At 43.8% G+C, this 26,612-nt stretch overlaps 2 protein-coding genes across 5 annotated transcripts; one reads left to right on the forward strand and one right to left on the reverse strand.

Moving 5' to 3' along the window:
- Nucleotides 1-645: 645 nt before the first annotated feature.
- On the forward strand, nucleotides 646-6,263 carry iah1 (isoamyl acetate hydrolyzing esterase 1 (putative)). Its single transcript, XM_061244103.1, has 6 exons — nucleotides 646-774; nucleotides 1,236-1,288; nucleotides 2,120-2,268; nucleotides 3,510-3,671; nucleotides 4,386-4,507; nucleotides 5,032-6,263. Exons 1-6 carry the CDS (start codon nucleotides 712-714, stop codon nucleotides 5,218-5,220), a joined length of 738 nt encoding a protein of 245 aa, XP_061100087.1. The 5' UTR covers nucleotides 646-711; the 3' UTR covers nucleotides 5,221-6,263.
- On the reverse strand, nucleotides 5,400-25,352 carry LOC133129777 (disintegrin and metalloproteinase domain-containing protein 17-like). 4 transcript variants are annotated; one of them, XM_061244068.1, is made up of 20 exons: nucleotides 24,786-25,352; nucleotides 22,304-22,436; nucleotides 20,837-20,967; nucleotides 20,361-20,449; nucleotides 19,565-19,742; nucleotides 19,324-19,451; nucleotides 18,936-19,022; nucleotides 18,562-18,672; nucleotides 15,586-15,730; nucleotides 15,312-15,403; nucleotides 14,943-15,095; nucleotides 14,632-14,831; nucleotides 13,825-13,928; nucleotides 13,266-13,400; nucleotides 12,000-12,130; nucleotides 11,343-11,421; nucleotides 10,897-10,985; nucleotides 9,967-10,023; nucleotides 9,039-9,072; nucleotides 5,400-8,600 (listed from the first exon to the last, which is right to left on the reverse strand). In XM_061244068.1, exons 1-20 carry the CDS (start codon nucleotides 24,916-24,918, stop codon nucleotides 8,233-8,235), a joined length of 2,577 nt encoding a protein of 858 aa, XP_061100052.1. In that variant the 5' UTR covers nucleotides 24,919-25,352; the 3' UTR covers nucleotides 5,400-8,232. The 4 variants fall into 4 exon arrangements, 3 of the variants coding, with proteins under 3 accessions (XP_061100052.1, XP_061100060.1, XP_061100074.1); XR_009708854.1 differs by having other exon boundaries at nucleotides 8,502-8,600; nucleotides 9,169-10,023; nucleotides 24,786-25,351; XM_061244076.1 differs by lacking the exon at nucleotides 9,039-9,072.
- Between the last annotated feature and the right edge of the window lie 1,260 nt (nucleotides 25,353-26,612).

Consider the following 26,612-nt stretch of genomic DNA (forward strand, 5'->3'; position numbering starts at 1 on the left):
AATCCTCCCCTGGAGCAATGCAGGGTTAAGGGCCTTGATCAAGGGCCCAAAGGCTGTGCGGATCTTATTGTGGCTACACCGGGGATTGAACCACCGACCTTGTGGGTCCCAGTTATGTACCTTATCCACTACACTACAGGCCGCCGAGACAAGGATTCATTAATGGCAAAATGAATTAGGCTACATATTAACTTTGCTTCTCTATGGAAAGAAAAATGCTTTGATTGGTTCATGTTAATACTAATAATGATAGGATAATTTTGCCCCAGCCAGGAAATGGGGGTAAGGGCTCTTAATATATCAAAATGTATACATTTACAAACATTTATATACATTTCAAACAATATTTCGCTTCTTTTCATTATAACTACCGTCAGACCGATTATAGGTCTTACACTGATTAACCTGACCTAGGATAAACCAATGGACAGAAAAATGGTTCGGTTCTGCTCTGCCCTGGCCAAGACCGAACATTGGTACGCCTAGTTCTTTAAGAATCCCGAGTTTTTTCTGCCCCCATGCTGTTGTAGGCTCAAGTGTATGTCACTCAAATAATTAGACGAATAAGAAGAGCCGATTCCGATAGGGCGGAACAATTTCCTACCATTCTCCAAACTGATTCGTTAATAAAGACCATATCATTGAGGAGCGACCATAGGAGCGACACTCAGGACGTGTGATCAACTGGAAGTGGTAGTTAGTTAGTTAGCTATGTCAAAATTAAACAGAATTATTTGGCCCAAAGTCGTGCTGTTTGGGGACTCTATCACACAGGTAAGAGATCGTCAGCAGATTCACTGTATGCAAAGGTATTTTCCATAGAATGTGCAATTTACTTAACGCTAGATATTAGTTGCCTAAATGCTACAGGAGTAAAATTGTTGGCAAGTCTACATTACAGAGTAACGTTATTAAGCTTGTTCGCAAACTTTTAAAGATATATTTCTGTGTGAATCTCTCAAATTCATTTTCATCTGATTTTGAAACGTCAGACTTCAACCCGGACATATGTAACAATTCATTTTCATGCCTGCTACCCTTTTATTTTAGAGTTACTCTGACTTATCACTGGCAGGATGCATTTACAGTAAGCGCGCAAATAAAACTGCAAAATGCACTCTCAACTATCGCCAAATACGACCACAGACAAACCTAAACACTCGTGTATGTTGGGATTGTTTACTTTTTGTATGTCGAAGTGAGCAAATTAACAAGTCTCTGGTATTCTTTTTTAGTTTGCTTTCCAAGCTAACGGATGGGGCTCTGAAATAGCAGATAAGCTTGCCAGGTGAGTCCTAGGAATAAACACATTTTGAAGTCAGCACAGGCGGGTGCACACTGGCATTATGTGTCATCATCTACATTTCCATCCATCCATTATCTGAACCCGCTTATCCGCTTAGGAATACACCCTGGACAGGTCGCCAGTCCATCGCAGGGCACACACACACCATTCACTCACACACTCACACACTCATACCTATGGGCAATTTAGACTCTCCAATCAGCCTAACCTGCATGTCTTTGGACTGTGGGAGGAAACCCACGCACACACGGGGAGAACATGCAAACTCCGCACAGAGAGGCCCCGGCCGACGGGGATTCAAACCCAGGACCTCCTTGCTGGGAGGTGGCAGTGCTACCCACTGCACCATCCGTGCCGCCATATCATCTACATTTAAATTTACATATTTAGTAGACACTATTATCCAGAGCGACTCGCACATGTTTACAAGTACACTCCAATTATACAATTGTATATTGAATGGATCAATTCAGATTAAGTACCTTACTCATGTACCTTACACATGGGTGCAACTGCTATGACCAACCTCTGAATTGAACCTGCAACTTCTGAGTTGCAAGACTGCTGTACTACATAATTATAATATGTGTATACTTTTATATTGTCAGATAAATGGTATAGTGACTGACCATTGCATAAATCTGCCAATAGCTATGCATAGCAGTTTCTAAACATCATTTCCAACCCCAGACCACAGAAATTGTGTAGTTATTGACAGCATTCCAAATAAATGTCCTTTGCGTTCTTACCCTCTTATTCTGATCTGTGCTGTGATTAGGCTAACTGTAATCAAGGCTGTGTTTTATCTTTAAGGAAATGTGATGTCATGAATAGAGGGTTGTCTGGTTACAACACCAGGTGGGCTAAGATTGCACTACCTCGCATCATCGACAACAGCGCTGCAGATTCAAATATTGCAGCTGTCACCATCTTCTTTGGGGCCAATGACTGTTCTTTAGCAGGTAAGGACTTTCTGGATTTTGGTCAGTAGCCACTATTCTCCAGATGTGGAGATCCTGGGCTTTCAGTGATGTCATTACTTTTATATAGAAACCAGAGGGGGCCTCCCCAAATCACACAGTATTGGTAATAAGAGGGCAATGCTAAGTTATTGTTGGATTCTTTCAGACTATACTTCTGTTATACATTTTGCATATCTAGGCATTATAGGCAGAAGGCATCCACCATTTCGTGGACTTATACAATGCACAATACAAGCTACTGACATGTAGGTTCTGTGCATACAGAATGCCAATACGAAGGAATGCAAGCAAGATTTATGAAATTAGTCACATTTGAACTGATTCACCACAGATTTGAGAACAATCAAATGACTATTTACCATGGTTAGGCAGCTACATTGAACATTTTTTGTGATTACTTACATAGGACATGGTTTTATGTTGAATAATTGTTTGCACAACGATCATTACCAGAGTCAAGTGTAGCAAATAGAGTAGTGATACACCGTAATCACAAATATGAACACAAGATTAATAGAGTGCTATCTCTGTTACTGTCTTCTTCAAGTATTATCAGGGGTGATTTATGAAGTGTAATGTGTGGCCAATACAAGTAACAAATAATAGGCCATACTGTGTCACAGTGCCTTACATTCCAGGCATTTATCTGACGTTCTTATCCATAAAGTACGTAGCATGTTTACGTACTATCCATACATACAGCTGGATATATACTGAAGCAAGGGTACAACAGCAGTGACCTTCCTGAAAATTTAACCTCCACATTTTTCAGGTTATAAGTCCAGTTCCCTTATCGTTATGCTACACTGCCACCCCCAAGGTTGCCTTATAACAAAATAAACTACTCTGTAACAGTATCAGTTGAATATTAAAAGCACAATTTGTATTAACCCAACATGACTTGAGTCTAGGTATCATATAATATCCTGAAACGACGGGAATATATAGCATAAATGCACCGGAATAAAATGTATACGTCATATCCATAGAGATGGAATATAAAACAAAAGTTATTTGATGTGGAATAGCAACCACGCAAGTAAGTCAACAGGGTGAGCACATGAGTGGTGTGGATTATGGATGATTGGTGTTGCAGGTGGGTGAGTGGTTCAGGGAGTGAGCGGTTAGAACATGTCGCATGTGGGTGAGTGGGGTTAGCAGTTTTCCGCCTGGTACGTTGGGTGAGAGTTTGACCTGAAGTCCCATTCTCCTGCTTGCAGAGAAGAACCCGCAACAGCACGTGCCCCTGCAGGAGTACACGCAGAACTTGAAGGACATGGTCTCCCATCTAACTGCTGTGGGTGTGTCCGCAGACAAAGTCATCCTCATCACTCCCCCGCCTCTCCACGAGCCTGACTGGGAGAAAGAGTGCCACGGGAAAGGTGATGGGCAGGGCCAGGGAGCTGGAGGTGGGATCATAAGGTGTGGGGAGGGGGTTACATGATTAGGTATTGCTGAGGTGGGAAAGCCAGCTGGTGAGAGGATGCTGAACAGAGAAGTCTGTGTATGGTGTGAACATTGTCTGAAGGATGGGTTGTACCATTTGCAGACCAGGTAGATGGCAGCATTCTGGACTAGCTGCAGTGGCCTGCTGACATAGGCTGTAAGTCAGCCAGCAGGGAGTTAAAATAGCCCAGACAAGAGATTACATTACATTACAGTCATTTAGCAGACGCTCTTATCCAGAGCGACGTACAATAAAGTGCAAATCTAAACCAGAAACAAGTGGTATAAGGCCCTAGCAGAGGGACACAGAGCCTGTGTTTCTCAGGAAGGGGTCCTGCACCTCTTACCCCTGAGATTACAATGACTATGACCAGTTATTGAGTCTCGAGGATGGGAGCAATTCCCCAAATGTTGTGAAGGAAGAATCAGCAGTGTGTTCAGAGAAGCTCAGGTGGTCATCTAGGGTCATAACAAAATTCTTATCAGCGCAGGACACTTTCACACATTGGTGACATTTTTCTGTGGATGGTACTGAATATCACAGAACAACCACTGCTTCAGGACCCCCAAGAAAAGGGGCTGACAGTTTAGTGCCTGTTCTCCAGAATCATCAAGAAAGCCAGCTGAACTGAGTATGTGGTCACTTGCAGGCTGTTCTCTGAACCGTATGAATGCGGTGGCCGGTCAGTACGCTGAGGCCTGCGTCCAGGCAGCAGGGCAGTGTGGGGTGGAGGTGCTGGACCTCTGGACACTCATGCAGAGAGATGGCCAGGTAAGCCACACCTGTACATCTTAGTCTCTCACACTGTTACTCACTGACCTGAGAACAGTGTCCCTCCCTTACTTACTGACATGAGAACAGCATCCTTCCCTTACACATCTAAGAATGTCCCTCACTAAGGAACTGACCTGAGAAGAGTGTTCTCTCACTCAGTAACCTGAAATGGTGTCCATCACTCTCTTACTAGGGGATGAGGTGGGGATTACCCCTCTCTTTGGTTGACGCGTAATTGGCAATGGCTTCATCTAGGGTTGAGGGTTTGATTTGGCTGGGAACTCCTTCGCCTCATCATACAATAGCAACTCCCCCGCATCAGCTAAGCATCTGTGGTCAGCCTGCGTCAGCCACGTCTCATGCATCCAATGAAATGGCTGTGCAGGGCAGTTGGTGGAGTGCAGAGTCAACAGAACCTGGGGCTACACACATTTCTAAGGAAAGCAAATCCAAATTGACGGTGGACATTACAGTCATGGCTTGACACTACACATCTCACTGCGGCCTTTGACCTTTGGCAGGACTTCTCCGTGTACCTGTCTGACGGACTGCACCTATCCGATAAAGGCTGCCAGTTTGTGGCCAAGCACCTGTGGGCCCTGTTGGAGAAGCGAGTGGATCCATTACCCTTGATCCTGCCCTACTGGGGGGATGTGGACAACAAGGAGCCAGAGCCTTGCCTGCTGAGTCACAGCTGCAGTGACCAATGAAGAGTGGACTACAGGCAATGCCCCTCCTTTGCCAGGGCATTCCTTGGTAATGTTTTTACTGCACTGTAGCGGACAGTGTTTCACAATGCCTGCAAGAACTATTGGGAATTTTAGAGTACAATAGTCCAGTTGTACCAGTTTTTAGCAGAAATGACTAATAACAATGTGGCCACAGTACAGAGGTTCAAAATAAATCTTTATTTGGACATTTGTGTTGAACAATCAGCACAAGTCTGATTTGGAAGAACACCTTCAATAAAATAAAGCATTGTTTTTGTAATATAGAACCATACACAAGTGAGCACTGAGCACATAGTGCAAGCAAAAGTTCTACAAATACTGAGATGTAATTTTTTGTAGTTGCTGAGTTCCCATTACGTTTGGTAAAGTGAGGCTGGTTGCTTGTTTCCTTACAATTCTAATTCAAGCAAGTGCATAATCTTCAACCAGAATAAAAAAGGGAACATTCGCAACCAAGTGTCAGTTTTTTGACTGACTTAGTGTTATAAGTATGCAGCTGGCACCAGGACGCTTTAGTGGTGACAGGAAGAAACTGAGTGAGGGCTCTCACCTGATATAACTGTGTCGGCAGAGCCCTGTTTCACCAGCTTTCTCTCTAACTCAACTACAGAATGTACTCAACCGAATAATAATTATTTCACAGCAAGGAACTTTTTGCACAACATGTGACCATTGCTGAGATAAGTGCAACATTAGACACTGAGTAGTCTTTGCAACAGGAAGGTATAGTAGTGCATCCACTTATACAGAACACTGCAATTTCAACTGTACAGTAAATTGTGTTAATAGTGACACTGGTACATCTCACATTTTTTGTTATTCAGCTAGACATTAGTGGTCAATTTCACAACATACATACAGTATTTTGGCTGAATTACAGAAAGGCACTATTTACCACAACCAAAGGCATTGTCAGACAAAATACTTGAATAATCACAGACAGCACACAAAGTATTGACTGGGCGGCAGCATAAATGTACCCATTTATAGACGATTATTAAAGTTTTGACTTTTGTTTTAAAGTTAAACTTGTGGCATTGTGTCATGCAATACACTAAAAAAATGTGCTAACCACTTGTGTCACTGGGTTCATACTGCAACCGAGCCCAACAGACCAAAACATCAGAAGTTGATGATTACTGTGGTGTTTACTGTGCTGTGAATATTTCCCTCAAATATGCCAGTCTATATGGCTTTCTTCTCATTGCACTTGCACTAGTATTGAACAAGCAAGTTTACAAGTTACTTAGTAGCTTTGGAATGTTCGTGCAGAATACCTGCATGAGACTGCATCACACATTACAAGGAAAATGGCGTATACATGTTTATCAGCCCTGGTAACTCCAGAAGTGTGCTGTTTTACTGGTAACCAGCCCAGTGTTAACCTCTAACCTTAGCAAATCGGGTAAGGCGAATGAAACGTCACTCGTATCTATTTAACTTGCCTATTTGTTTTGAAAAACACATCGCTTATGTTTTCACTCTTTATCCTTGTAGTATCCATGTTTTTATCTACCACATGTAAACAGCATGTCCCTGTTGCTGTCAAATCAACATTGAAAAGATACGAGTGGCCTTTTTTCCCCGCAGAAGGATTTCACTTTGGCTCAGAAAGTTGGTGGCTATACCGCGATGGCTATATCGCCCAGCCCTACTACAAAATGCTGTGGGCACATTTAAAAGATAATGAGCCAAACTAAGGAGAAAAACAAAATGAAAGCTCTGTGCTGAGACCATTACACATGTCACTGCAGTGCACAGCCTCTGTGGGGATCTGGAGTCCACAGTCATATGTACTCTGGACCAGGGGCAAACAGGCCTGAGGTCTGGCTTAGTGAACTTGCAGTGGTGATGCAGCTGGATTCTCATGCCACGGATTACAGCACGCCTTTGGCTTTCTGTGACAAAGGGGTTGTAAACACTCTTTTGCTGAATCAACAGCGCATTTCCTGATTAAAGTTCCATCCCATTCAAGTAATTAATACGTTTAATTAAGTGACAAAAGCAAAGTGGAAATCCGCAAGACAGGAGTGTGCATGTAACACGGTCTGCAAGTGTGAATGTCGCTGGTTCATTAGGCCTTAACCCTCTAAGTCAGGGGTCATCAACCCTGTTCCTGGAGATCACCTGTCCTGTTGGTTTTCACTCCAAACTGAGCAAAGCACACCTAATTCAACCGCTAAAGATCGTGTGGAGCTGCTCATTAGTAGAATCAGGTGCCAATCAAAACCTACAGGATGGTAGATCTCCAGGAACAGGGTTGGTGACCACTGCTTTAAGTGAAGCCTGTGGCGTCAAGATGCTATGACACAGATATAGGCAATAACCTATATCACAGCAGAGTGATTGCTAATGCGCTGTGCCCTGAGCCTGTTTTTGGTCAGCCTCAAATTCACCTCTGACCCCAGAGAAGACCCCGCCCCTGTTGTGTTGTGTGTGTAGCCACTCCTCTGAGGTGGGTATAGTATGTATACAGTAACTCTTTGTGTGTGTGTGTGTGTGTGTGTGCACGTGTGTGCGTGCGTGTGCTTACGAGCGGTCAGGCTGCTTTCAGTACTCGGTCTCCGGGCTGTCAATGCGGTTCTGCCTGTGCGAGTGTAAAGTGTGTGTGTGTGTGTGCACGTGTGTGTGCGTGCGTGTGCTTACGAGCGGTCAGGCTGCTTTCAGTACTCGGTCTCCGGGCTGTCAATGCGGTTCTGCCTGTGCGAGTGTAAAGTGTGTGTGTGTGTGTGCGTGTGTGTGTGTGTGCGTGCGTGCGTGCGTGCGCATACGAGCAGTCAGGCTGCGTTCAGTACTCGGTCTCCGGGCTGTCGATGCGGTTCTGCCTGTGCGAGTGTAAAGTGTGTATGTACGCGTGTGTGTGTGTGTGTGTGTGTGCGCGCGCATACGAGCGGTCAGGCTGCGTTCAGTACTCGGTCTCTGGGCTGTCGATGCGGTTCTGCCTGTGCGAGTGTAAAGTGTGTACGTGTGTGTGCATGTGCATACGAGCGGTCAGGCTGCGTTCAGTACTCGGTCTCCGGGCTGTCGATGCGGTTCTGCCTGTGCAGGTGGAAGGTGTGTGGCCTGTGGCTGCGTGGGGGGCAGTGCTCGGTCAGGTCCGCGTAGGATGCTGTGGCGGTACCGCTGGGGAGGAAGGGGCCCTGGGAAAGATTTGGGCCTTGGCTGGGGTCTTCCTGGATGGGGGCCAGGTGGAGGCCGGTGGGGCACGGTGCCGTGCGTGGGTCGGTGGGGGACGAGGCGGGGCCCAGGGGCTGGTAAGAGGACGGAGTGTGGCCGGCGCCGGCGTCCGACCACGCGGCCAGAGGCGGTTTGATGATGCGTACGGATGCGGACTCCACAGTGCTCAGCATCTCCGCGTTCTGGTGACACACACACAATAACCTTCTCATAACCACACATAGCTACAACAAATACATCCACACCTCACTGGTACACACCTTGCACACCTCAATCGACTGCTACACACTTCACATGCCTATTACACACCTCATACAAATATAACACCTCGTTCAACTGTTACACACCTCAACACAGATGACCCATCTCATACAAAGATTTCACACCTCACTCAACTACTATTCACTCGCCTGTTACACACCTCACTTCCCTGCTACACACCGCATACAAATATAACACACCTCACACACATATTACAGTACACATCTAACTCACCTGCTACACACCTCATACAAATATTATACAACTCATTCACATATTACACTACACATCTTACTCACCTGCTACACACCTCATACAAATATTACACACCTCACTCACCAGCAACACACCTAACCCACCTGTTGCTGGAGGTCTACTAAACTCCTCCACCATCTGCAGCAGTTCCAAGTGAGGGGGGTGGACAGTGAGGAAGAGGTCAGTACTGAGTCTGGCTCCTGCACTTCTTATCTGATCTCATAAAGCACTGACCTGATCTTGTTAGCCTGTGATTCGCTGGGCTGCTTTCTAGCTGCTGCTGTTTGAGGTGAATACTGTCTCAAATTGCAGACTTGTGGACCAAACTCAAGTACGAAAACTGGTAAGTACACATCGGTTTCGCCGGAAGTTCTCTTGTTGCACTTGGGAGTACTGAAAATCGAGGTTGGCTTCGGTGCACACTAGTAATCCTTTCCCAGTAGTCATAGCGTTTTCAGAGCCCACAGCAAAGAAGAAATTGGAATTTTAAATACACAATCAACTATAAAGGAATGTAAGCTATATAGCTAAAATACAATGCAGCAGCTAATGAGGGCATAAAACTACATATGCTAGCTAATGTCACTGACTAACGTTAGCCGCGAATATCACGTTTTCTCTCATCTTAACCTTAATATACATACTGCTCAGCATTTTTGCCTTCATCATTTATTAATAAAAATACACCTACATATGTTCACCACAAATTCGTATAACAAATCAATTTTTCAGCATAGCTAGCTAGTTAACTCACTTCAGATGTCACATTACAGTCAGAAGAGTCATGACGTTATAATACAAGTGCGTCTCAAATTAGCTGATTTTTCATAGAGTTTGTGCACTTGTAGGTTAAACTCTTAAGAACCTGAGTGTACAGGTATACGAGTGTACAATCTGCTGGCTTCTGTACTTCTGCGCTCATGAGGCTGACCTGATCAACAGCAGCATCACTGCCCTGCCAGCTGCCCCTGAATCTGAATGAAGTATTTATGCACAGCCGCTTCGGTTAACAGTAGGAGGCGCTATACTTACACTGGGGAAAAACTGATTCTTGGTATTCTGCTCATACTGCTTATCCAGACTCTTATCCTAAAACAGGACCACCACAGAAGAAGACAATCGATCAATGACACAGTGGAATCACATATTTGTATATCCAACATATTTCAGATCAGACTCAGATTATGAACTACATATCACACATACATTAACTGGACAGACTACACTGTAATGTCATATAACAAAAAACAAATACGTATAGTCTTTATATGGCCTATTATTTGTGCCACATTTGTGCCCAAGAACAATGAAAAATGTAACTTTGTGTAAATCTTTGGTCATTTATGCACACACAATGAAACGCAGTCATATGGCTTACGATAGTCATAAGTAGGCTCAGCCATTTTCCCAAAGTAGTTTTTCTCAGCTGCATGAGTTACCCTTCAGCATGAGGTCAGTACAGCCTTCCGTGAGACGCACTTATTAAACAGTTATCACATAACTGCCTACGATGATTGACAGCATTGCTCCCACACTATCATGCGCTGTATTCAACGTGGTTATTAGAACCACAGCCACGTGGCAGTAGCATATATTTGTAGTCCTGTACAATGGTTTAATTATATCTTTGTTATCTGTCGGAAGCAGTCATGTCCCCTGCACAAAAAAAGATTAATAGAAAGCTATTCATCATAATTAAATGGTATTGCAGTAGGGGTGCTAATTAAAAAATGAAATTCATTAAAACAACTACAAGCAAGCTATACACTTTGCGAAGGAATTTAATTGCAGTCAATTAAATGCTTGAAGATGCTTATCGGAGATAAGCCAGTTGAAATCCCTGGGTGCCACATGCTCTAGAAGAACTGGTGGCCCTAGTCATGAGACCTGCCACAGTCCAATGACCTACCACAGTCATGTGACCTTCCATATACCACACAGTCACTCAGTCACATGACCTACCACGCAGTGCACCAGGATACTGAGAGGGATCCAGAACAAGAGAGAGAACACGACGACAGAGCCTACGATGTTATCTGCCAGGAACTTCCCTGAGAGAGAGAGAAGGGAAGTAACAAATTACATGTACAAAAAAGTTGCTGCTCTCCAGTGTTTACAGTGAACTACAGTGGCCTACAGCTCCAGCCAAAAGCCAGTGAATTTCGAATTAGATTTCCACAAGCTTTAAAATGGAAAATAGACTATATTAAAGGGACAATGCAGGAGAGGTAAGAAACCAAAGTAGGCTTATACAACTACCTCCCCTAGTGATATTAGCTATGATATTATTGTATTATATTATAAGTCACAACTTCTAACTTCGTATTTGTTATTAGGCAAAAATGTGCAGAAAACAACACATCCTCATTCAGTGTGAGGACGAATAGGCCAGACAGGTGTATACTCACCAAATGTGTTTATATCCAGTTTATCAATGAAGTCCCACAACCTCTCAACCACATCCTGGACCTGCTTCATACACTTCCCCTGCAACACAAACACATACCACTGGTGTCATTTCACTATTTACTCTAGCTGCCCATGTGAATACAGTATTTAGTATATAAAATGTAGTCTCAGCGCATTATTGAATTCACACACTGGGTTTTATGGTGCAAGCCATAAAATTAACCATTTTAATCTACACCATGAAATAATATAATTTGGCAGAAGAAACTGGTAGAAAAGCTTCTGATGCCCTCTAAAGTTTTAAAAAATCTTTCTGCATTCCACTCTGGCCCCGCCCCATTCGTGATGTCAAGAGTAGAGGAGGTGAGTAGTGCTGCTCTATGTCATATACATATCAATCAGGATATCAAGTGGGAACAAATTTGTGGGCAAATTTGTTGTTTACTTTTTATCCGCTCTTTATTAAAGTTGGATAGCCAGCTGTTGTGGATCAATACTACACATAATATTACTGACACCTGACTGGTTAGAGAATAGTAATAGGTGGAGCCAGGCTGAAATAAACTATTAGTGAATAGACTATTTAAATATTTAAATAGTGAATAGACTCTTTAAGAGGCAGTAAAAAGCCCTGCCCAGCAGGCGAGGCCACTCACAGACTCATCACAGAAGCCCACGGTGCAGGGCTTGCCCTTCCGCAAGAAGAGGAAGTCCCCTTTGCGCTTCCTGAATGGGGTGCAGATTCCATCTGCGTTTCTGCAGCACACTTTACAGGAGTCATCCGTTTCTGTAGAGGAAGGAAAAGGAGCGGAAACCATCAGTCTGACCGCCTTATGTCTAGCCACAACTCTCTGTCTTGTGACATTATAATTCAGTCAGGTGTTTATCTGAGTCCTTCCAGAACTGTAACTCTTTACCCAACTCTCCCTGTAACTGTCTGAAAACCTGTAAATGTCTTTACCCAAATCAAATTCTAATTCAAAATTGCTTCATTGGCATGACAAGACAGAGCTTATGTTGCCAAAGCACAGAAAAGAACATATAAAGAACAGTGAAGACATGAACATAGACATGGATTTACAGTATACAGACATAAAAGCCTACTCAAATAGGCTCATTGGCTGTCCTGCAAGCTGTGATATAATTTACCAGCGATTCACCATTAGTCTGAATCTCCCCGAAACTGTTTATCACCTTATAACTCAGTCTCCATGTTACTCTGTCTCAGTGTAACTGTCTCCGCGTACCTTGGTCACCCAGTAACTCAGGCTTCATCCGAGTCTCCCCGTAATGGTCTGTCTCCGTGTAAGTTATTTATTGTCACTTGCTCTTACTGTCCTAATTCAGATACTGTCTTAGGTATAGCTGTAGTAAGTTGTACATTGTACAGTTATACTAATATTACAAATAGTTTGTTTATTTGGTTTTATACTGCATTATAAATGGGCTGTCTATGCCTTCTTGGTGATGTTGCACTTCTGTATTCTTGTTACTGCCATTCTCCACTTTTGTAAGTCACTCTGGATAGTGGTTGCAATAAGATGTCCCCTTGTAACTCACTCTATTCAGTCAGCTGGTGACTCACTACCATTGTCTCTCCCTGTACCTCACACTATTCGAGTCTCCTTTTGACTCACTGTGTCACTCAGTTACCATCACAGTCTAACCGTCTAACTCTGAATCTTCCCGAAAACACAACCCCAAAGAAAGTAGAGGGACAGAATATACAGCTGTTCTTATACAGGCACTGACTGTAATAGTAGGCTTCTGAAAATTATCTTGTTTTGATAATTTGTAATTTAATATTCATTGAAACCTGAAACTCATGAGAATGATATGTTAATCAGACTGAGCTGCAGTGTTTAAAGCTGTCATGCTGTAGTTGTCCAGCAGGTGGCAGTGTGGGATTAGGTGATGCTCACCATTACAGGCACAGGACCTGAGTTTCTCCTCAGCCTCGCAGAAGGGGATGCACTCGCCGTCCTGGCAACGCCCCATGTCTACGCAGATTGTGCCGTTGGGGGCGTTGACTGGGGGCGGGCATTCACTGCTGTTACCTGGTGGGTAGACAGGGCCACACAGACACTCCAATAAGGCATATTGGCGGCCTGTAGTGCAGTGGTTAAGGTAAATGACTGGGACACGGAAGGTCGGTGGTTCTAATCCCGGTGTAGCCACAATAAGATCCGCACAGCCGTTGGGCCCTTGAGCAAGGCCTTAACCCTGCATTGCTCCAGGGGAGGATTGTCCCCTACTTAGTCTAATCAACTGTACGTCGCTCTGGATAAGAGCGTCTGCCAAATGCCAATAATGTAATGTAATGTAATGCATACAGAAAATACAGCACAGCATAAATACTACATACAGAGCAGTCCGTAAGTATCTGGACAGTGGTAAGATTTTTTTGACGTTTTTGCTCCGGACTCCAGCAAGCAGTTGAAATAAAATGTCTCTGCACCGGTGTGGTTGGGTTGAGCTCACCTGTGCAGTTAGATGTGCCTTTGCAGGTAGCATTGATGGCCTCCTGGCATCGCTTCCCCTCCTCCTCGAACATACAGCTGCGGCAGCACGGGCTGTTCCTATCACTGAGTCCCCCGAAGAGAGCAATGTTGGAGGATGAGTCAAAAAACCATGGAAATGGGTTTACATAACATCATTAAAATGAGGCTTGAGGGGCCACTGGACCAGTCACTTTACAGTTTCCGGTCACTTTACAGTTTCCGGTCACTTCAGTTTCCAGTCACTTTACAGGTGCGGACTACAGTATGAATTAGAATTGTTCTAATAGTGTTCAGTTAGTGTTCATATAAAAGGAACCCTGGAGAAACTGGTCACTCCATGTGTGAAACTCAGCAGATACTTTGATAAGAGATGCATCAATAGGAGCAGATACGATGCATGACGGCGTAGCGGCTGCACTTTGCGGCTCAGGTCCTAATTCAGATAAAAAAAGATACCGTATGTTGTGGTCTTCTGTTGTAAAATGTTTCAGCGCCATGGGCATAAAATATTTATGATCATTGTTATCAGGGTTTAAGTAACGCCCTTAATGAAGTTCCTAATTGACTTCCATTCATTTTTTTTTTTTATCCGGAAGCAAGCTGAGCACTCCTTTGTAGAAAGATTTGCCATAATCAATAGCATGGCCATTCACAACGGAGGGAAGATTTGCTAACTCGCGCTACGATTAATTTCTATGAGCGTTGCGGCGTATACTACCACTTGGCATCTCTTATCGAAGTATCTCTGACCTCACACTTGGCGAGTCCTCTCCCAAACCTTCCCCACCTGCACTGCACGTGGGGCTTGAACCTGCAGGTGGAGGTACAGCAGCGGTCGTCATTTAGGTGCAGCAGGCCCGGGTCACACTCCTCGCCCTCCTCCACCCGAGAGTTCCCACACACCCGGCTGTTCCTCTCCCGGAAGCACACGGGCGCCTTGTGCCGAAGAGTCTTCCCAATGGAAATCTTACTGCAGTTAGAGAATCTCTGTAGGACATAAGCAAAGGGTTGGTTAACTAGTACAGTAGCGCAGTACTTACTTTACAGAAACGGAGAGTGTAAATAGTAGTATCTTGTCAGACAGGCGTGTAGCAGTACCTTGTTGTTGATGTGGTCTCCACTCACTGCAATAGGATACATAACATATTTCCCACCATGATCGTCACTGGGTGCACAGTGAGGGACGTTGTCAGGGTCATGTTCAGCTCCAAAGTTGTGACCCAACTCATGTGTGGTGACTAAATCTGCTTCCTGTAATCAGAAATGTAAAATGTAATCAGATTTGCACTAACAATGTTTATTCCCTGCCTGTTTATGTACTGCTACCAGGACATTTTCACTATGAAGCACCAACAAATTTACAGTGCAGACCATAAGTATTATGAGACAATGGTGCAAATTCTGTTCTTATTATTTTGTCCCAAGGAACAGAATAAAGATCCAAAAACTTTCACAGTTGACCCCAACCTTGGTTAGAATAGTTTTCCCATAATTCCTTGTGCTGGTTAATCCAGTGTTCAAGTAACTGGGCTTCTTGGGAGACCCTGGGGGATAGTACACTGAAAACAGACAAACAGACAGACATGATTGGACAAAACACTATTTATGTTCTAAATTAATTATTGAGAAAAATAAAATTTCTTTACAGCTTTTACTGGGTGCCAAGGAATCTCAAGACACTTTACAGAAAAGTAACCTTCAGAAGAAATGGCCCAAAACATAGCCCAACAGCCTGTCTTGCCTTTGGGGCAGAGACCCCCCATGGAGTGGGCCTTTGAGGGGGCGACGTAGGCCAGGCCCAAGGTCCCCTCGTCAAAGTCCTGGTAGGTGAACAGGTGCGCCAGACACACGGTGGAGGCGTTGTCTGCGATGTCCGAGCTAAATTGCTGAAGGAAACAGGCAAATCCCATACACATTATGTACAGGGCTCACTACCAGCAACACTAAAACCCTACAATTCAATAACATTTTCAATACAATTCCCTTCTGTCACATGATTTAAGCCCTGCTATAAAAGCATATTCTCTAAGGGCCCAAAACATGTTGAAATGTAACCATATGTAAATGTAAGAATGCATTACCAAAATGGAGTCATTAACGACATCTTGGTAGCGTGCCCGGTCAGTAGGATACAGGCAACAAAACATTGTCATTGTGTTTATCAAAGGCTCAACAAATGTGTGGTCTTCCATTTTATTTATTTTAAGGTTAGGCTATTTGATACCCTTATACACCAGGGATTACTCCAGGAAATCAGTATGTTCTATAATAATGTCATGCAACTGAGCCAGAAGTGGGGTAGAAGTTCAATAAAAATTTAAGTTATCAAGAATTTGATAAAACAACAAATCATGCATCGCTCTAGTAAAAACTAAAAGGTTTTGCGACCAACCATCAAATGTGATAATCGATATTGGCAAAGATCGCCTCACTATAAACTGAAGGACAAGCTGAAACAGAAGTTTGAAGGGCGGGGAGTCGATTTGACTGACGTGAAATCAGGAAGGGGACGTCAAATGAGGATGCCTGCAGCTGTGTGAAAAGGATATTGATTGGAGGAGAATGGAAAATTTACATAAAAATCTTGTTTTCCAGGAAGTGGATGGAAAAAAATTTCAGTGTACAGTATCACAATTTTAAACTTTAAATTAAAATTTTTTTGGAATATACGCTTTAAGACATGTTTGTATGCTTATGAAGACATTTACATTTACATTTTAGTCATTTGGCAGACGCTTTTAATCCAAAGCGATTTACAAGTGCATAGGTTCTTCCTCAAGTCAAAGCATCACATCCATAACTAGGAAAACACACATGAAGTGCTGTTCTAAACATATAGTCATCATGAGTGCTTTTTTTTGGGGGGGTTTGACAAGAGGGATAGGGATATCAGAAAGGGGGGCGGGGGAAATCAGGAGGGAGGACTAAGGTAGAGTTTGAAAAGGTGTGTTTTTAGTCTGCGTTGAAATAGGGGGAGGGATTCTGCTGTCCTGACAGTGGTAGGCAAGTCATTTCACCACTGAGGAACCAGAACGGAAAACAGGCGTGAACGTGCAGCTCGACCGCCAGGTGCTCGTAGAGAGGGAACCATAAGGCAACCAGAGCTGGCAGACTGGAGTGGTCTAGCTGGGGAGTAGGGAGTGATCAAGGATTGTATGTAAGGTGGGCAGTCCCCTTAGCAGCCTGAAATGCCAAGGGCCTTGAATTGGATGCGTGCGGCAATAGGAAGCCAGTGGAGGCCAATGAGAAGCAGGGTGACATGAGCCGACCTGGGCTGACTAGTGATCAGGCGGGCTGCAGCATTCTGGACCAGCTGGAGAGGCTTGATGGCACATGCCGGCTAGGAGGGAGTTGCAGTAATCCAGACGGGAAATGACGAGCGCCTGGACTAGGAGCTGGGTAGCTTTCTCTGTTAGGAGATGACGGATACGGCGTATATTGTAGAGGAAGAACCTGCAGGTTCTTGCAGTGGAGGATACTTGTGGAGCCAGGGTGAGGCAGTTATCAAGATTCTTTGCCGTACGGGAGGAGGAAACTACAAAGTCCTCAATAGTCAGTGAGAGGTCGACTGACGGAGAGGATTTAGCAGGGATGTAGAGAAGCTCAGTTTTGACTAGGTTAAGCTTCAGGTGGTGGGAAGTCATCCACGCAGAGATATCAGCCAAGCAGGCAGAGATCTGTGTGGTGACCTGGGTATCGGGGGGGAAGGAAATGAAGAGTTGGGTGTCATCGGCGTAAGAGTGATAAGAAAAGCCATGGGAAGAGATAACAGAACCAAGAGACATGGTGTATAGCGAGAAGAGGAGAGGACCAAGAAGGGGGTGTGGGTCAGAGACTGAGCCCCTCCAAGTCACCTGGTAGGAGCGACCAGAGAGGTAGGAGGAAAACCAAGCGAGTGCAGATCCTGTGACACCCATCCCAGACAGCAATGAGAGCAGAATCTCATGGTTGACTGTATCGAAGGCGGCCGACAGGTCGAGGAAGATGAGGACAGAGGAGAGGGATTTGGCTTTAGCAGAGTGGAGTGCCTCAGTGACCGCGAGCAGGGCGGTCTCAGTGGAGTGGCCACTCTTGAAGCCGGACTGGTTTGGGTCATGGAGATTGTTGTGAAGAAGATAAGTGGACAGTTGGGAGCAGACCGCCCATTCCAGAGTCTTGGCGAGAAAGGGAAGAAGAGAGCTCAGAGCAGAGGGGTCAAGAGTAGGTTTTTTGAGCAGGGGAGTGACTCTGGCCCTCTTCAGGGAAGAGGGCATGGTACCGGAAGAGAGGGAGGTGTTGATTAGAGAGGAGAGAAAAGGGAGAATGTCATTAGATATAGATTGTTGAAGGGGAGAGGGGATGGGGTCAAGAGGACAAGTGGTCGGGCGGTGGGATGTAAGGAGTTTCAATGTGTCGGAGTCAGAGAGGGGAGAAAAGGAGGCTAGGGAGTTGGGGAAGGTAGGAGGGTCAGCAGGGGGAGAGGGTTGGGAGAAGGAATTGCGAATGGCGTCAACCTTCTTTTCAAAGAAGGAGACAAAGTCATCAGGCGTGAGTGATGAGGGAGGTGGGGGGGAGGGGGGGCCAGAAGCGAGAAGAAGGATGAAAACAGTTTGCGGGAATTAGAGGCGGCCGCGTTCATTTTCGAGTGAAAGAAGAAAGATTTAGAATTTACCAAATTCAGCTTGTCTTTAAGGCAGGTGGGTTTCTCTACAGTTTGTGATATAACAGTTTGACTCACCTCCAGGAGCCTTTTTACATCCCACACCTCCTTGCCCTCGGTAGGACTTCCCTGCATGTTGAAGTGAGCACCCCCTTCAGGCACCAGGGTTGGCTCCTTATTAATGATGATCTGCAGAGATTGAGGAAGAATAGACCATTTCTGGAGGGGCAGTGTGGGGAGGGGGCACTATATATCCATGGAAAATTTTGGGACAGAGACTGAAAATGTTTACACCATTCATCAGATGTGTGTCTTAACAGCTTAACAGTTCATACTTGCTGCATGCTGCCTGGACCCTGTTAATTACCGTTTGCAGTTGTATTTATTATATTATTATATATTATTATTATAAGAATAAAATAACAGATTTAATAAAAGTGCTAAATGCTCACCTGTTGGATTTGGACTCCGTATCCTTTATACTCCTCATCCCACGACGTGTTCCTGTAGATGTCATCTACCCTGTCCATCAGCTCAATCTTCACAAAAACAGAGTGCATGAGTTCAGTCAGTGAGTGAGTGAATTATGGAGTTCGGCCAGTGAGTGAGTGAATTATCGAGTTCAGCCACTGAGTGAGTGAATTATCGAGTTCAGCCACTGAGTGAGTGAATTATCGAGTTCAGCCAGTGAGTGAATGAATTAGCGAATGAGGGAGTAAGTGAGAAAGTGAGTGAATGAGCAAGTGAGCAAGTAAATGAATTCAGCCAGTAACTGAGCGACTGAATGTGAGTGTGGACAGGACTCTCTGTGGCACATAACCCTCTCTCCCCCCCTCTAACCAGGTAGTTGAGAGTGATGCTCTCCTCTCCGCGGCCCATGTTCTGGAAGAAGCGGTAGTCGGCCACCAGCAGCAGGGGGCAGGTGTTCTTCCTGTGGTCATGAGCCTGACGCTTCCCTCTGAGGGGCTCTGCAGTGGGGGGGGGAGTTGAAGCCATGGGAGGTCACTGCTCATTCAGTAAAGTGGCCATGTTCTGTCTCTCCATTCATTCTCGTTCTCTCTCTCCTTTCTCTCCTACTCACGCCGTTTGTCATCCTCCTCTGCAGACGATTGTACCCCATCAGGGAGAAGCCCGGCCGCTTTGACGTCCAGGTAGCCGCACACCTTGGGCGAGGCGAGCCGAGAGATGTTCCTGATGTCCTGAGAGCGATACACCAGGAGCCGACCACCAGAGGGCGCCTCTGTGAACCTCCAGAGCGGCTTTGGAGAACAGGAGGGGGACACCCGAATTAGGCCAATTCAGCAGCCAACCAAGACAATGCTAACACCATTTTATTAACCTTCGATGTGAGATTACATTTCTATATGACTTCGGCCTGTGTCGTTTGCCTCTCTTTGCAGTTTTGCCTCATCCTCATCATGTTGAGAGTTGACTTTTTAAACACTTTCATTGAACATAGAACACTTATTTTGCATATAAAGTTGCATGCAACAAAATAGCAAACATATGTCACTTCAAGGCCAGGCATAGAGTATTTGAATGGCATCGCTCATGATATGTCACTGCTTACACAGAGCAGTATGCCGTTTCACCACTAGTTGGCAATAAATGTTACATTACATTTACATTACATTACATTATTGGCATTTGGCAGACACTCTTATCCAGAGCGACGTACAGTTGATTAGACTAAGCAGGAGACAATCCTCCCCTGGAGCAATGCATGGTTAAGGGCCTTGCTCAAGGGCCCAATGGCTACACCGGGATTAGAACCACCGACCTTGCGTCTCCCAATCATTTAACTTAACCACTACGCTACAGGCCGCCCCAAATGTCTCCTATCTCTTTCCCTGCTGCCTCTGCATTATTAGCTGTACCTCTATGTTGTATTCAGCCTCGCGGGTCAAGATGTGGGCGGAAAAGTCATCTCCGTCAATATGGGCCTGCACCCGAGAGTGCTCCTCTCCTACACACAGGGAGAGACATTGTTACAGCAAAGACCATATCTGCCCACACATCTCTGCCATAGCCACGCTGTTTCTCCTCCAAATTCAATACAGCCTGATGCACACAAATAACAGAAAGACAGAGGGTAGGTCCCAATACTCAAACAATGCACCCTCCTTTCCTCCACTCATCTCCTACCCCCATACTTCCACATAGGAGGACACGAGCAGACGCATTTACTGTACTGAGTACTGAGATGCACTAGACAGTCAAACTGGGAATACAGACACTAATGAAATGACAGGCAATATCATTAAAATCAGAAAGCTGAAGACAGACAGACAGATGGGCATCCAATCAAAGTGATGAGATGCACAGTGTGACAGAGAGCCCCACCCCTGCGCACCTACAACATGTCCAGTGAAGAAGTTGTGCGTCTGCACCTCATAATGGTTCTCTCCTCGGCTGTCCACTACCACCGCTTCAAAGTCTCTGGTGAAGAGCTCTGTATTTGTCACTAAATATAGCTTAAAGTGTCTAAGAAAAATGAGGAAGAAAGTATCAATACAGGAAAGCATATATAAAACACTACTGCAAAGTATAATGCAATTCTCTCAAAAAATAAATTTTGGTTTGCCAAACAAATGTGGAGAGATACACATGGCTAACATAAGGAAGTACAAAGCACTATTGGTGAACGACACTGACTTTAACTGCTTCTTGTGATTGTGTCATAATTGTATTCCCTTGAAGTTATTATATTATATTATATATTATATTATATTTTTGGTAGTTTGGTATGTTTCGCTTTCCTTACATTTTGTCTTTATTGTGTTTATTTTGAATGATATTCATGTTTCTTTAAATTCAAAATCCATATTTGTTCATCTTATATTACCCAATCTGGAAACCCCATTTTTTCAGTGTTCTACTTTGAGGCTTCATAACTCCAGATATGAGCATCACAGAGACTTTTAAAATGTTTTCACTTGTCTACCTGTTTGATGTCTGTTGCTCAGTACACCAGCGATTTCTTTCTATTCAGGACACTCCAAGTTGTTGTACAAGCTATCCAGAATGCTTGTGCAATGGCTTTGATCGTTTCCCCCTCTTTTCTAAGCTTCAAAATGGCTTGTTTTTCCCCCAAAGACAGCTCTCTGGTCTTCATGTTGGTTTATCTTTCCTAACACAAATTCAGTCTTCACAGGCAAAACCCAAGGCTAAAACCAAGAGTAGGTATTCAGGACAATTTATTGTTTAACCAATCAATCTAACAGGACAGATCTGGGCAACAAGCACCTGTCAGTCACGTCCCAACACATTCACATTTCACTCACATTAAAAGTTGTTTAACAAATAAATATACCAGGAAATAAAAGCTGAAATTTGGATCTGTCATCACGTACATCTTTTGACCTCAGACTCAATTGTCTTGTAGTGTATAGCAAAAACAAAGGAACTGACCTTGCCATTCCGATACGTGTACTACTTACACGAGTAAATCAGTGTGTTAATTATACATTCGGATTTTCCAAGAGCGCCTTGGACTTCCATTTAATTTCCATGTTTATCTCTCCTCATTTTTGATTGGCAAACCAAAATGTTTTTTCAAGATATTTTTCCATTTCCTCTATTTTACAAAGAGCACCTTTTTGACTATCAGTTGATCCATGCGGCGCTCCTACAAATGTCTTTGCATTTCAAATAATAATTGAATGTTAATAACAATTATGGTAACAATTATGGTAGATAAAGAGTAACATTTGACCTCGGTGAGTCTGAAGAACACTGCAGTTAATAAGAGACATCGTTCAGACAGCAGGGAGCCTTTTGAGCCCGAATGGCAGGTGCGATGGCTGAGTGGAGGATTCACCTGTTGAGGGCTGTGAAACTGAGCAGGCGCTCGGCCTGAGACTGCGTCTGGACTTCCCGCTTCCTGACTGAGTGCTGAACCAGGCCGGACACCGGAAGCACCTCAAATTCTGCCAGCATGGAGCGTAACGTGGCTGAAAGACATCGTACAGGGAGACAGAGAAGGGTGGGAGGAGGAGAGATGAACCCTTTGAAATTGTAGGTAGTAGTTTCTTTTACAATGTTTTTTTCAGTGTTTCGGTTAGGAATGTGCACGTCTATTCAAATAACCGAATCCAAAATTATGGTTACATGTATAAGTATTCAAAAATGTTTTATATTGATAATCTATGTTTACTCCACAGAAACTAAGGTTTTAATAGCATTAATTTTACATGGTGTTCTGTTGTTGTAGCCCATCCGCCTGAAGGTTTGACTAGTTGTGCATATGCTCACCACCATGGTACAGAGTGGTTATCTGAGTTACTATAACTTTTCTCCGTTGACCTCTCTCATCAACAAGGCATTTCCGTCCGCAGAACTTCCGCTCACTGGATGTTTTTTGTTTATCGCACTATTCTGAGTAAACTCTAGAGACTGTAGTGCATGAGAATCCCAGGAGATTGGCAGTTACAGGAATACTAAACCAGCCCGCCTGGCACCAACAATCATGCCACGGTCGAAATCACTGAGATCACATTTTTTCCCCATTCTGAAACTCCTGACCTGTATCTGCATGATTTCTTTGCATTGCACTGCTGCCACACAATTGGCTGATTAGATAATTGTCTGAATAAGTAGTGCTCAGTGAGTGTATATGACCTTTGGATGATTCAATTTGCCCATTTTTGGCACATGCCCTGCCTGGAAACCAAGATTATCTACTTTGGATATGGTGAAAAGTAATAAACCTTTCTAGAAAGATTTAGCTTTGGCACTCAGTGGGTTTTGTTTATACAACACTTACAACTATCCTAACTTCATACATCTTTACATACCTCGAACAACCCTGTAATCTAAAATTAAAGAGTCCAATTGCAATTACCAATATAGCCACGGTGGACTGTTCCTCTTTTTAAATGGAGTATAATCGTAATGCTTAGCTACATGCTTGATTAACTTGAAAAATCTGTTCATTGGGTTTATTGTTTTGGTATCACTCCAAATGCTAATAGTAAATGGTTCAGGGACTTAAAAGACGGTCTAATTTCAAATCACAGCCTCAAGAAATTACTTATGAATGTTTTATAATGTAAATTAAAATATACAGTGGCTTCAGAAAGTATTCAGACCCCTTCGCTTTTTGCACTGTATTGTAGATTTCATTTTAAATGGATAGAATTGCCATTGTTGCCCATCAATCTATACTCAATTACCCATAATGACAAAGTGAAAACATGTTTTTCTTTACTAATTTATTAAAAATCTAAAGCTGAAATATCTCATTTAGAAGCCCCTTTGGCAGCAAGCTTTGCACACCTGAACCTCCGTCAGACTGGATGGGAAGCATCTGTGAACTGCCATTTTCAGGTCTCTCCACAGATGTTCTATGGGGTATGGTCTGGGTCTGGGCTTTGGCTGGGCCACTCAAGGACAGTCAGAGTTGTCCCGAAGCCACTCCAGCGTCGTCTTGGCTGTATGTTTTTGCCGTATGTCATTGTCGTACTGAAAGGTGAACCGTTGCCCCAGTCTTGAGGACGCGTGCACTCTGGAACAGGTTTTCTTCAGGACCCCTCTGTATTTGGCAGCATTCATCCTTCCCTCAATTCTGACAAGTCTCCCTTTTACTGAGAAGCACTCCCTTAGCATGGTGCTGCCACCACCGTGCTTCACTGCAGGGATGCTATTAGCCCTGGTGATGAGCAGTGCCTGGTGTTCGCCAGACATAGTGCTTGGAGTTCAGCCCAAAGAGTTCAATTAGTCTCTCATCAGAGCAGAGAACCATTTCCTCATGCTCTCAGAGTCCTTTAAATGCCATTTGGCAAGCTCCAAGTGGGCTTTCATAAGTCTTTTACTCAAAAGTGGCTACCGTCTAGCCACAGCAAAGGGTCTGAATACTTATGTAAATGAAAGATTTCAGTTTTTGGTTTTTAATAAATTTGCAAACATTTCTAAAAACATGTTTTCACTTTGTCATTATGGGTTACTGAGTGTAGACATTTCTGCCCATCATCATTAGAATTCTACAACACAAAAAGTGTGCAAAAAGTGAAGCACCTGTAGTTTCCCCATATGTTTGAATATAACATACAGATTATTAATCTATGTTTAATATGTTAATTAATCTAGTTTTTCATATGCCGCCTTTTTCTTAATTTTTAGTGCCAATAATTCTGGATCCCACTTCATGTTCTGGCTATTTGGCAGAAAATTAGCCTATGCGTGACATAATGTCCATACCTTAACATTATCTGTACTGTCACATTCGCGCACCTTGTCGTAGCTAATGTGGGAAGAAAATTTCATTTTCTTTGTTTTCTGGCTTGTGGTGTCACTGTACTCACCAAATTCTTGGCCATCTTCCTGTGCTTCAAAGTCCTGCGAATCTTTTATCCTACCACGCACCCAACATACAGAAGCTAGCAGCAGCAGCAGCACTGTAAGCAAAACCGGTTTCGTAGCGAGGACGACAGGCATAATGCAACGCAGGTAAAGATGGTTATGGCAGATTTCACTTCGTCATAAGCGATTCATTCCCATTGATGTCAACACAAAACGGATTCTGAACGATGTGACAGCTAAACTGGGTAACTAGCTAGCTAGCAAATACTGTAGTGCGAAATAACGGAAACTTGGACCTGAACTTCTACCAGGAAGCTACCCAATCAGTTAGCTACCTATCAAAATGGAGTATCGGGGATATATTGCAACAACCTAACGTCATTTCTACAATCTAACGTTCAAGCGCTTTGCTATTTTACAGTTAACCGGCCGCCGAGCTGTTAAATGCAGGGCTTAACGCAACCATCCATATCCGGAAGTACTCTCATTGTTGACGAAAATCCTGTGATGCCGTAGGCAGATCATAGACATGAAACTAGACAGGAAAACACGAGGCTCATTCATTGCTTATTTTTCCCAAGTACGCTGCCGCAGACTGCCTACTGAGGCTTGTCTACTGAGAAGCTTCTGACAGCGCAAACGGAAGAATCTCTCCACCGTGACAGAAGTTCTCCGATATTGACAATGACATCAACAAGGTTACATTTCGGTCATTAGATTAGTGGTTTTGAACAATCTGATTGTGGGAATACCTTATACAAATTCGTCACTTTCCAGAGTCAGATTTGATTTTGTGTGATTTCTCTGTAGTTTTCCCAGTTTCAAACGTAGTTTAGTCCTTTCGAAATACTCTGCAGCAAAACGAGGAATACTAACACAACAGATGACAGATTCACAAATTGATACAAATCCAGATGCGTTTGCTATTTTTAACCAGAAAGTGTTTTATAATTATGACTCGGCACATAATCTGTCCAGATTAGAATTGAAATATAAAGCTTTGTACCCGAGAGGCAGGCACTTTGAGGGAAGGGGGCCAATATATTCACATTTAATATCTGATATTGTGCAGGATTAATAAATCAGCACTGCCAATGCCCACTCCTAAATACTCGCATGAGTCATTATTCATTCCGTACATTTTGTACTTTTCACAGACTTTAATGGAGGCGACTATAGTCCTATTCTGTTCATGACGATTAGATCAATTCGGGAGGGATAAGTACATTGTACTCTCACACGACCCTACACCATTCCAAATGCCAGCACAAGCTCCCCCCTCCTTTTATTTACACCATACTTCTATACTTACAGTATGTTCTATACTTACAGCCTATGTCAAATATATATTTTTGTAATACATTAATAATGATGATTATCCATGCTTTTGTTTCCTCACGTGTGGGCTATTGCAATGCCCCTTTTTCCTGTTTTAGCAAATCCCCTCTAGACCGAATGCTGCTGCCTGGCTTTTAACAAGATTCAATCGATGGTCGCACATAACGTCTATTTTAGCATCACTGCACTGGCTTCCAATTAAATTGAGGATCAAGTTCAAAATTCGTATTATTACATATACAGCCCGTATGCCGCCATAGGTCTCTTAGGTCTTCAGATCAAGGGCTGCTGGCAATCCCCAGATCAAGATTGAAAACTAAAGGAAATTGGGCCTTTGCCACAGTGGCTACCAAACTCTGGAACAGCCTCCCATTAGATTTAAGGCAATACAATTAGATTGTTGGGCAATGTTGGACACTTTTAAGCAGCAGCTAAAACCCCACCTATATCGAGTGGCTTTCAGCTAAAGTTCTTTTTTGGTCTCTGTTTTT

The sequence above is a fragment of the Conger conger genome, chromosome 1 (assembly GCF_963514075.1).
Source record: "Conger conger chromosome 1, fConCon1.1, whole genome shotgun sequence".
NCBI lineage: Eukaryota > Metazoa > Chordata > Actinopteri > Anguilliformes > Congridae > Conger > Conger conger.

Excerpts from the sequence above, each read along its gene's own strand:
- LOC133129777 (XM_061244068.1), bottom strand. The coding sequence starts at position 24,918 with ATGCCTGTCGTCCTCGCTACGAAACCGGTTTTGCTTACAGTGCTGCTG. Across the intron at positions 20,968-22,303 it reads AGTTTCACAGCCCTCAACAG|ACACTTTAAGCTATATTTAG; the intron begins GTGAATCCTCCA and ends CATTTTTCTTAG. Across the intron at positions 11,422-11,999 it reads TGGGCTTCTGTGATGAGTCT|GGGAAGTGTATGAAGCAGGT; the intron begins GTGAGTGGCCTC and ends TTTGTGTTGCAG.
- iah1 (XM_061244103.1), top strand. The coding sequence starts at position 712 with ATGTCAAAATTAAACAGAATTATTTGGCCCAAAGTCGTGCTGTTTGGG. Across the intron at positions 1,289-2,119 it reads ATAGCAGATAAGCTTGCCAG|GAAATGTGATGTCATGAATA; the intron begins GTGAGTCCTAGG and ends TTTATCTTTAAG. Across the intron at positions 3,672-4,385 it reads GAAAGAGTGCCACGGGAAAG|GCTGTTCTCTGAACCGTATG; the intron begins GTGATGGGCAGG and ends GGTCACTTGCAG.